At 52.6% G+C, this 11,674-nt stretch overlaps 1 protein-coding gene across 1 annotated transcript; it reads right to left on the bottom strand.

Annotated features, from left to right (window-relative positions):
- On the bottom strand, nucleotides 1–11,055 carry EIF3K (eukaryotic translation initiation factor 3 subunit K). The gene is made up of 8 exons (XM_082367501.1): nucleotides 10,800–11,055; nucleotides 9,794–9,892; nucleotides 7,326–7,446; nucleotides 5,960–6,034; nucleotides 3,095–3,161; nucleotides 2,917–2,994; nucleotides 1,263–1,388; nucleotides 1–78 (listed from the first exon to the last, which is right to left on the bottom strand). Exons 1-8 carry the CDS (start codon nucleotides 10,856–10,858, stop codon nucleotides 47–49), a joined length of 657 nt encoding a protein of 218 aa, XP_082223627.1. The 5' UTR covers nucleotides 10,859–11,055; the 3' UTR covers nucleotides 1–46.
- Nucleotides 11,056–11,674: the final 619 nt, after the last annotated feature.

Raw genomic sequence — 11,674 nt, 5'->3', positions numbered from 1 at the left:
TAACAGGGCTAAGAAGTCAACAAGTCTTTATTAAACGCCTGCAAAGTTACTGGGAGGAGGCCATGATGCTGGACACACCTGTTGAAAGGGAAGACCAGGGTCAACGTGAGCAGAATGGGAGACGAACCTCCAGCCACCAACCACAGCGCCCATGATGGTTTAGGGGCAGATGATCACAAACCCCCTCAGTCACCATCACAAAGGCAGTAGAGTTAAAAGTCTGGAGTCTCGAACAAGGAGGCCTAGGCTCAAGTCGCGGCTCTGCCCTGTACCGGGGGTGGGGGTGGGGGTGGGGGGCAGGGGTGACCTCAAGCAAGTCACTAAACATCAGTTTCCCACCTGTAAGAACCATCTGCCCTATGGGATTAAATGATGGCCTTAGAACAGTGCCTGTTACTAAGTAGTGTGGCTTGCTATCATCATCACCGTCATAGTGACATTTATTACGTACTGTTTGCAAGACACTCTGAGCACCGAACTTGCATCTCCTCACTGCAGAACCCTTTGCTCCAGTGAGTTCTCTCAGAGAACCCCACCCAGTGGGCACATCTCATTTAGAGTGAGGGTCCACAGCCCCCAAATGTGGAGATGACTGCCCGCTCAATCTTGTTTCTCGATTAAGTAGCAACTTGGTTTGTACTCAGAGGCTACACCGTACCAGTCCGTACCTTTAAAACACCAGAACCACACTCAAGAGGGCAGGGAGGAGACCCAGGGCCTAAGGAAGCAGCCCTTCCCTGTCCCCCGGTTCTCTCTCACTCCAAGACATCCATGCAGCGCAAAGGTGAGAGAGCGTGTGCTAATGGAACGGCAAGTTTGCTCCAGTTGAGCAGCCAGTGGAGTCTGTGTTAGGTAACGTATGCGTGATGGTGACAACAAGGGTAACATTCAGCGAGCTGTGGGACTGGTTCCTTGCTAAGTGGTGCGCATGGATTGTCTCACTTCACACTCACAGCTCCACGAGGTGCCTATCGTGGTGTTGTTCAGTTACTTACAAGGCCCCTCCAGACCCCGGGAAGTCTTACTGAGTGCTTCAGAGCAGGATACAGTACCCAGAATTCCAGGGGAGGACACCCAGCATCCTCTGCCATTCCTCCCTGGGCAGGCAGCCTGGGACCGAAGAGGTCAGGGGAGTCTGGCAGATGCCAATTTCCTGGCCTTGAACCAGAACTTATTTACCGGGGTCCTTTGGGGCCCCAGCCCTGGTCTGTCAAAGGGCACCTCCTCAGGCCTACAGCCTGAGGCCTCAGGCCACCACTCACTGTCAAAGTCGATCTTCTCCACAATGTTCTTGGGCTTAATGCTCTCTTCCTGGCTGCAGATGAAGATCTGGCCCGACTCATCAGTGCTCCAGCCGTACTTGCTCATCCACACCTTTAGCTGGCTGTCTGCAGGGGACACAGCAGCACAGGGGCTTTGCGCACTCTGATCCCACAGCACCGGGGGGCCAAGGTGTCCTCCCCTCCTTCCCTGCCTTCAGCCGACCTGGTCTCCTGCTGCCGGCCCGGTGCTTCTACAGTTCATTCTCCGAACAGCCGCCAGAGGGAGCCTCTTAGCCTTCTCATCCTTCCCATTACAGGGCTTTTGTCTTAGCCTCCTTTCATTGTCTATTTACCTCTCCCAGTTAGAAGCTCGGCTCCTTAGGACAGCAGTGTACTTACTTACCTGCCCTTCCCCACAATCTACATGAAATGGCTTCAAAATTAGGATGTCATCATTACCACTAACAATAAGCTTATGGCACCAGGTTTAAGCATTTCTTTGCAGCTCTTTTTGGCCTTTAGAAAATATGCCTGTAAGTTTGCCCAGCCAGAGAAGTATTCTGTTCCTTGAAATAATTCTTTTCTGCATGACTATTATTCAGCTGTTTCTCTTTACATTCAATTCTAAGGGTTGTTTCATCCCCTTTTGATTTAATTTCACTTTTAAACACGTAAAACATCTATCCGATGTAAAGCACTTAGTATAGTGCCTGACGCAAAGTGCCCACTAAAAGTTAGCTTCCACTGAAAACAAACAAACATCCCACAAAAAACCCACCTGGCTCAAAAGGCAAAACTATCCAAGATGGTACTCAGAGAAATCTCTCCCCCAACCCACCACTCTCCTCCCTGTTCTCACTTTCGGCCCCCAGGGAGTAACCATTTTCCTTAGTTCTTTTATTTTTCCTTCTTGCGTTTCTTTTTGCAAAATGAGCAAATACACACACATTTTTTTTTCTTTTTGGAGGGATCTTTAAAAACATAAATCTGATCATGTCCCTCTCTGCTCAGACCCTCCAGTGGCTCCATCTCACTCAGGGTAAAGGACAAAGTCCTCAGGCAGGAGGCCCCTCAGTATCTGAAGCCCCTCCCACCACCACCTCTCTGCCCTCAGCTCCGCCCCCTCGCTCCCCCTGCTCCAGCCTAGGGCTTCCTGGCTGCTCTGTGAGCACACAGGAGCCCCACATTCGCTCTGCCCTCAGGCTGCCCGCCTCACTCCGCTGAGGTAACCGGTCAGACGCTGCACCTCCTCACCTCCATGTGCCTCCTGTCGCCCCGCCCCTCGCCCGCCCCAGCCCTCTCTAGGGGCTGTCATGCATGAATTCCCACTGGACATGTACATCTTTATCTGTCATCTGTTTTGCCAACTCCACGAGAACGAACCTGAGTCATTCTGTGTTGTTCACTGCCGTGGCCCCAGGGCCTTGAACTCAGAGTAGGCGTTGAATTAATTTACGCAGAATTAATGAATGAATAGCATAGGATCCCCGCCATGGAAGGGAACATTTTATACTAATTCCTTATTCCCTCCCTGGGCCTTCAATAATGACCTGGTGAGGCAGGGGTGGGCCCATCTGAGAAGCTGGCTGAGGCCCACCGCCCTCCTCACTCCCAACCTCCTAAACGGGCACTAGGGACCCAGAGGGGGCCTTACCTGTCAGATCCCCGAGCATCTCGGCCAGCAGCCAGCGATCAATGTGCTGATAAGTAATGCCCACAACATGGCAGATAACTGCGGAAATTAGGGACAAAGATGATGAAGGGCCACCCCCAGAACCCTGCTGCCACTCCCTCCCCCGCAGCAGGGAGCCCAAGCTCAGAGAGGGACTTACATTTTCGGACAGAGTCTTCAAAGCCAGTTATACCTTCCAAGAGGTCCATGTTTTCATCCAGGGCTTGCTGTGAGGGGATTTACAATGTTGAAATAACATTAACATCAATAATGTCAAGAATATTAACACTAAAAAAAAAAAAAAAAAAAAAAAAAGAATATTAACACTGACATTAACAGAAGTGAACACCCCAGCATTCACCCCACATGCCAGCCCTCCTTCTGTGTGCAACCTTATGATGGAACAGTTGCTGGTTTTTTGCCCATTTTATTTTTTTCTCCGGCTGCACCGCGCGGCATGTGGGATCTTAGTTCCCTGACCAGGGATCAAACCCGCACCCCCTGTAGTGGAAGTACAGAGTCTTAACCACTGGACCGCCAGGGAAGTCCCTTGCCCATTTTAGAGATGAGGAAACCAAGGCTCAGAGCAGCTAAGTGATTTGCCCAAAGTCACAGAGCTGGGGTTTGAACCTGGCAGGCAGAAACCACAGTCCCAAGAGAGGAGACAGATACCGATTAGCTTCCTACACTCACCCACCTCCTCTTGGCTCCCATCTCCGAGAAAGGGCAACAGTCCTACCACAGCCCACGAGGCCCCCCAGGATCTGCCCGCCACCTCCTCCCACTCACCCCCTCACTCCAGCCACAGGGGCTCCTCGCTGCCCCTTAGAAGTTCCAGACACCCGCCCACCTCAAGGTCTCTGCGCTGGCTGCCTTGGGGGCTGGAACTCTCCTCCCACACGGCTAGCACCCCTACCTCCTTCAGGCCTCTGCTCAAATGCCACCTTCCCAGCCAGGGCTCCCCCCAACATCAGTGAGAGAAACGAGGAACCCGCAAGGACAACGGGAAGGAGCAGCCGGCGCCGCGGGAGGAAAGCCAGGAGAGCCGCTGTCCCGGGGGCCAAGCGATGCTGGCCTGGCAGCTGAGCCGGGCCTGCGACTTCCTACCGGATCTAGCAATGGGGACGTCACTGTGGGTCTCAACAAGACTGGTTCCACGGCCTGCGCGTGGGTTGGGGGGGCAGAGGCTTGGTCATAAAAGCCTGAATGCACTGAATGGCGTGAGTTCAAGTGAGCAGGGGGAGAAGGGGAGGCCGAGCACAGGCAACCTGGCCCCGGGGCGGGCCGACCGGACAGTCCCGATTCACCTGAGACTGAGGGTTTCCTGGCATGTGAGACTTTCAGCTTGAAAACCAGGAAAGCCCTGGGCAAACTGGGCCAGCCAGCGCCCCAGCCGGGAGCATGGCTGGAAGGGGAGCAGAGGAAGCGGGTGGGAGGCGGAGCTGGTGGGGAGTGTGGAGGTCCAGGGAGCATTCTCTTTTATAGGCTAGAACTCACTGCGGGGTGGACGTGTTCCATGGTGACAGAAACAGTGCGGGAAGGCCAAGTTTGCTGCTATCAGAGACTGGGGTGAACGGCTGGTGTGCTGCTGCTGAGTGGGCGAGGGAAGGGGGTCGGTGCACCGGAGCAGGGGTGCCTGCGACGGGAGGAGGGACAGGTCGCCCACGAAAACAGAAAAGTGCTCCGTCAGCTGCCGGTAGACATGGGGCCAGGGGCAGGAAGTTCTGCTTTGGCTGCTTCTATTTTCCCATGAAATGAGAAGCCCGATCGATCGTTAGCTGAGGTGGGGAGAAACTGGTGGTGATGGGCAGCTGTGAAAGGCCGTCCAGGCGAGGGGGAGGGAAGCAAGGCCCCAGGCCCGGGGGTCTGGGTCGCTTGCTGGATCTCCTCCAGCCTGGAGCGTCCCCTCAGACACAGGTGTCGGGGGGCGGGGGGAGGAGCGCGCGACTTGCGCTGAAGGAGGAAGCAGCACAGAGGACTGGGGCTGCTGGTCAGGCCCAAGAATGTCGGGTCGGAGACTTGACCTCATGGGGGCGAGCTGGGAAGCGAGGAGGAAGTGGTCCGAGGGTGGAAACGTTTGACATTCATGGGCAGAAGAGGAGGCAGTTACTGGTGAAGACCAGTACAGGCCGGTGGCTCCCAGCCTTAGCCGGTGATCAGAATCACCAAGGATAAGTATTTAAAATCCCTAAGCCTAGACCACACCTGGACCAATTACATCACATTCTGTGAAGGCAGGATTCACGTGTTAGTATTTGTTTTTTTAATTCCGCAGGGGTCCAATGTGCTGAGAATTGGTCTAGGATGTGACTGGGAGTGAGGGGCTCGGGACACAGGGAGGACAAGAAATCCGGAAACTGAGAAGTCAGGGTGGGGGAAGGATCACAGATCTGCCCTTTCAAGTATCTAAGAATAAAGACAGGAGTGGTAAAGAGTGGCAGTGAGCTAAATTCTTCACAAAAATGAGGAGCAGTCATGGGGGGTGGGCGGGGGGTGCTGATACCAACAAAGTGGGGCAGGAAGTGCTAACACAGGCGCTTCAGGGCTGGGGGTGGGGGAGGGGAGATGGGTCTGGGAGTGGCAGTGAGAAGCTAGGAGGCCACCTGGCCTCCCACTTGGGAAGCTGCAGGAGTGGGAGGCCAGGCTCAGTTAGAACAAGAAAAGGGGGGAAGAGTACGTAGAGGATGGAGGACTTTTACTGGAAGAATGTGGGGAGGGGGGGAGGGGGGAGGGAGAGAGGGGGAGAGAGAGGGAGGGGGGAGGGGGAGCGAGCGGGAGAGGGGGAGGGGAGGAGAGAGAGCACGTGCCCACACGAGCACGCTCCTGAGCTCTGCGGGCAGAGGAGAGGACCTGGGAGTCCTGGCTCCGGGTGAGGATGACCATTCCATGTGACCACACACACAAAGCTCTGAGCACAGGGCCCACTGCCACGGAGGCAGCCAACAAATGTGCATGGCCGTGACTTTTAGCAGTCTTTTCCGCACGGCCCAGTCACCACCCCGCCCACGGACCCAAGGGAAGTTACCCAGAAGGCCTGGAAGTGGCATGTCTCCAGCAAGTCTCCGAGGTACAAAATCTGCCGGATGGGCCGTTCTTCTTGCTGGGAGGAAGCGTTAAGGGCAAAAGGCCTTGCAGCCCGAGGAGGCTGCTGCTGACCCTAGACCAGCCGCCCACCTTCTGTGCACCGCAGCACGTTCGTAATGGCAAAAGTGAGAAACACCCTAATGACCCAGTGATGGGGACAATTCAACCGTGGCCGCTCCACACACTGAGATCGAGTCACCTCTTATAGAAGTGACATGGAGAAAGCGATGAGACACCCTGTGATAAGAAAAAAGCAAGATGCAGAACGATGTGTGTAACAGCCCACCATTTGGGCGGGGAGGAATATGTGTCTATAAACACCCCTACTTACGTACCTGTAGGGTATCTGTGGAAAGGTAGCCAAGGACTGCAAACAACTGCTGTCTTCGGGGAGGGGAGTAGGTGGCTGTGGGATGGGGAGGGAGGAAGCCTTGGCTTTTTCACTGTACACTTTGTTGTACTTTGAACGGTGGACAACGTGCCTTTTTTAAGCCACCGGAACAGACCTCTGGGGAAGGTGGACAGTCTCTCAGAAGGCAGGTGCTCCCACGGACACAGCTGGCAGAGCAGGTTCAATGAGGAAGACCATTTCTCAGCCCAGCCGCCAGTGAGCAGGCCAGTTCATTGATTTTTCACTCAGTATTTCTTCACTGAAGCCCAGCACTGTGCCAGGCCCTGAGGTTTACATACAATGAAGTTCAGCTGACAATCTAGCTCTTCATGGCTCCTGCCTTTTGCCTGGTGGTCTTTACTCAGCGAGGAAGCCTCATGGGAATCTTTCTAAAGCATAAATCTACCCATATCACTCTGCAGCTTTAAAGCCTCCTACGGCTCCCCAGTGCCCTTTTTGAGTTTGACCAATTCTGTGGCGCAGCTATGCCGAACTCCCTCTACTGCCTCTGTAAAACAGCACTGAGCTCTCTTCCTCCTCCTTTCCCTACAGACTATTCCCTCTGCCTGGATCAGCCTTCCCTACCGCTTCACCTACTTCCTCATCTTCCACATGTTCCCTCCTCCAGTAAGCTCTCCTAGCATCCAGGCAGGTTCAGGTGCCTCTTGCCCTCTAACCCCAAGCCCTGACTATTTCAGGCTGTCACCGACAGGACAGGTCTCGCCCACAGGACTGTGAGCTCCGTGAGGGCAGGGGGCCAGGCCTTCCCCAGCCTCCACGGTGCTCCAGTCCCAGCCAGCACCGGGCCAGGCTCAGAGCTCAGTGTCTGTGGCTGAACTCAGACCACTTCCCCATGAATTCAGCTGGCCTGCCCCGCCCCCTCCCACACACCCAGCCCGGGAAATGGGAAGGATACATGGGCCTGGTCGATCATGCACTTGCACAGCGTGAAGTCGGTGTGGGGCAGGTTGGTGAGGGCCTTTAGCAGGATCTGGGCGGTGACTGTGGTCTGGAAGAAGGCTGGGTTGAACTGGTACCTGAGAAGGGGAACAAGAGACACAGTAGCAGTGTCGTCTCCAGGTCCCTGGGCCTCACCAGGTGCCAGACAGGCTGCCCACTGCTTCGGCCCAGAGTCTGGGAGCTGGACACGCCTGGGCTCCGATCCCTGGCTGTGTGACCTTAACCTCCCTGACCCTACTCTCCTGTTCTGTAGGTGGGGACAGTGAACCCTCACAACCACGCAGTAAGGCAGACAGTGTTGCATGATCCACAAACAAATGAGTACATAAGAGGCAGTCTGCAGTAGTGGTCAAGGCTCTGGAGCCAACTGCCTGGGTTTAAACTTCACTGCTGAGTGACCTTGGACTACTTGTTTTATTTATTTATTTGTTTGTTTGTTTGTTTGGTGGGGACTAGCGGACTACTTATTTTAAATGCTCTGTGCATCGGCTTCCTCCCTTGGAAGAGGGGACAATAACAACCATATCTAGCTCTCAAGGGCAATTGAGCTCACAATTAACTCACATCTAAGTGAGTTAATACACACAAAGCTTACAGCACAGCAGCTGCCACACGGGGAGCACTCACTAAGCAGCGGTTATCACCAATAACCACCCAAACAACCTCACAAATACAAGTGGTGTTATCTCCATTTTATCGATGGCAAAACCGAGGCTATGCAAGCTACAAAAATTACACAGCTGGTAGTATGTCAATAAAGCACTGAGGAGGAAGAACCCAAACGCCCACTAACAGGAGAACAGATAATTAAGACACAGACACACATGGAACACTATACAGCAATGACAACAAACTGCAGCCACACAGAAAAAGGATGGATCTCACAAACCCAGGGCCAAGAGGAAGATGCCAGACGCAGAAGAGCTCCAGCTGTATAATTACACTTATGTCAAGGTCAAAGCAGGCAAACCTGAACTAAGCTAATCAGGACGCGTGTGTATGTGTGTGTGTGCACGCGCACATGCAGTAAATTCACATAAAGCCAGGCCATGAAAGCACACCACGAGAGTGGTTACCAGGGTCAGGGTGCTTGGCACAAAGCATATGGGGCAAAGGACCAGGGGCGTTAGCAACACTCAGTTTTTCAATTTGGATGGTGATTACATAGGTGTTCATTTATAATTGTTTGTTAAACTATACATTCGTTTTATGTACTAGGCTGTATGTGTGTTTTTTTTAAAAGCCATCCCTCCTCCAGTCCCAACTTCTCTAGCTTCCTAGTCTTGCACATTAAGAGAAACCACATCCTATCCAAAATATCAATATATAAAGAGCTCATACAACTCAATACCAACAAAACAAACAACCCTATTAAAAAATGGGCAGAAGACCTGAATAGACATTTTTCCAAAGAAGACATACAGATGGCCAACAGGCACATGAAGAGATGCTCAACATTGCTAATCATCAGGAAAATGCAAATCAAAACCACAATGGGATATCACTTCACACATGTCAAAATGGCTATCATCAAAAAAAACCAAATAACAAAGCATCGGTGAGGATGTGGACAAGAGAGAACTCTCATAGGTTGTTAGTGTGATGTAAATTGGTGCAGTCACTATGGAAAACAGTATGGAGCTTCCCCCCAAAATTAAACATAGAACTACCATATGATCCAGCAATTCCACTCCTGGGTATATATCTGAAGAAAATAAAAACACTAATTCGAAAGATACATGCACCCCAATGTTCATAGCAGCATTATTTACAATAGCCAAGATATGGAAGCAACCTAAGTGTCCATCAACAGATGAATGGATAAAGAAAATGTGGTACATATAAACACATACACACAACGGAATATTACTCATCCATTAAAAAAAAAAAAAAAAAGAATGGAAATTTGCCATTTGCAACAACATGGATGGACCTAGAGGATATCATGCTTAGTGATGTAAGTCAGACAAGGAAAGGCAAATACCATATGTTTTCACTTCTATGTGGAATCTAAAAAATAAAACAAACGAATGAATATAACAAAACAAACAGACTCATAGGTACAGAGAACAAGCTAGTGGTTAACAGAGGGGAGTGTGGTGGGGGAGTGGCAAAATAGGGGAAGATAGGGGATTAAGAGGTACAAACTTCAATGTATAAAATAAATAAGATACAAGGATGTAACGTACAACACAGAGAATATAACCAATATTTTATAATAACTTTAAGTGGAGCATAATCTATAAAAATATCCAAACACTATGTTGTACACCTGAAACTAATACAACATTGTAAATCAACCATACTTCAATTCTGAAAAAGAAAGAGAAGCCACATCCTGCAGGCTACCCCCAACTCCCACCCCACCCAGTGGTGGGCGTACTGGCTACTGGCATGGGGGTGGGAATGGAGGCAGACACTCACAGCTTCAGGACAGCCAGGTTGGCTTCCAGATCATAGGCATTCTCCTTGGCTTGTGTCTCCACATAGCGCTCCAGGGTGGCCAGATTCTCAGGATTGTACCTAGAGTAGAGGAGAAACAAGATGGGTAAGCAAAGAGGAGACAAGAGCTGAGGCCGTCACTCTATGGAACCCGGTGGGGGAGTGGGGGGCACTGTAGCCTGCTCCTCCCTCTTCCTTTTTTCCCTCCCTCTAGATCTGTCACTGGCCATTTGCTCTACCCAAATATTGAATCAGCTCTATAATCTCTACTGAAGCTTATCCACATCCCAGACCTAAGCCTAAGCTCTAAACCCCGTCAGAACCCTGGGGTCTTTTCTAGGATGCCTCCTCAACCTCTCAGCCAACTAGCCCTTGCAGCCTGTATACCTGGCCCCCTGGGCATCTTTGCCACCCACCCCTTCCTTCTGTCCCCAAACCCCACTGTGGTCTAGCCCCATCCTCTCCTGCCTAGCTTCCCTCATCCCAGCCCCGACCAATCTACCTGTGCTTCCCCCATCACCGCTCTGACCACTCCTGGCTATCACTGTCTATTGTCTGGTCTGCCTGGACTCTGAACTAGGAACTGCATGAAAGCATGGCCTTTGGCTGTTTTTGTCACCTCTGGTCCGCAGCATTGCCCAGAACTGACCGAGTAGATTTTAGTAAACATGTGTTCAATGAATGACATGAGGGAAAAAAGGGGGAGCGATAAAGAGGCACTGAGAGACACAGTGAGACTGAGGAACAGAGAGAGGAAACTGAGGGGCTGATAGAGGGAAAGCTGAGGAGCAGAGAGGGCGGGCTTAAGGCAACTAAAGAGGGGGAGACTGAGCGGTAGGCAAGGCTACCTCCTGCCTTTAGGCCTTTACAGTGCTTTCCTTAAACATGTCCCCCAGGATGACTGAAAAATCCCACCCCTTGCCGTCTCCAGAAAACCCTCTCCTCCAACCCTCTTGGCCAGAAGCGCTCCCTCCGACCAGGCTCAGACCTGTCGATCCCCTTGAGCAACTTGCCCACGTTCGCTCTCATCTGCTCGAACATCGCCATGATGCTGTCGCCTCCCACACCAGGGCTGCAGCCGAAGTCCCTGCCGGCACTGCGTCCTCGAGAACTGGAAGAGGAAGTGCTGGCGGAAACGGAAACTACGTCTTTGTTTTCTCTCCAGCCCGAGGGGCGATGAAGGTGTGGGGAGGCTCTGGAGGCTGCTGCCACGCTTTCCGGCTGCCACGTGACTTCTTCCCAGCGGCTCAGTTAGCGCGTGCGCATACGCTCTACCCGAGCAGAACCAAAGGCGCGAGAAAAGACCTAGTCTAGCCCAGTGCGCAGGCGCCTCTAAAGGCGAGGAGGCGGGGCTAAGCTCTTCCGGGGCCTCGCGTGTCCAGTTCCAGTCCTTGGGAAGTGCGCGGGAACTCCCAGTGAAGGAGACTATTTCCTGGCGGCTTGCACCCACGTCGCGTTGCGCGCGGCCGTGAACTCAAAACTGTGTTGGAATGCACGTGTTAGATATTCCTTTTGGGCCGTGGCCAAGTCCCGAGGAATGTGCTCTCTGAGGTCCCCTTTGGCCCAGGCCTCGGCCCCTGAGGCAGGATCCTGAGCTCCTCGCACTCCATCCTAACGCCAGGGGTAGCGGCCCGCAAAGCCGTTGTTCTCTGCCCGGCAGGGGCGGGGTGAGGGGTTTCCTGGACCCCTCCGGCTCGTTTTGTGGGTGAAAGCGAGTGCCCCGTGTGTGCCGTCATGAGATGTGTGAACAGATTCTGCACACTGCAGGCATGAATACACATGCATATGTCACACGTATATGCTCTGGGTACATCCACATATGTGCACACGGATATCCAGGCATTTGCATGTCGACTGGTCTTC

Source organism: Balaenoptera borealis, assembly GCF_965194805.1.
Source record: "Balaenoptera borealis genome assembly, chromosome: 19".
Lineage (NCBI taxonomy): Eukaryota > Metazoa > Chordata > Mammalia > Artiodactyla > Balaenopteridae > Balaenoptera > Balaenoptera borealis.
This window is presented reverse-complemented; position numbering and strand designations above follow the sequence as displayed.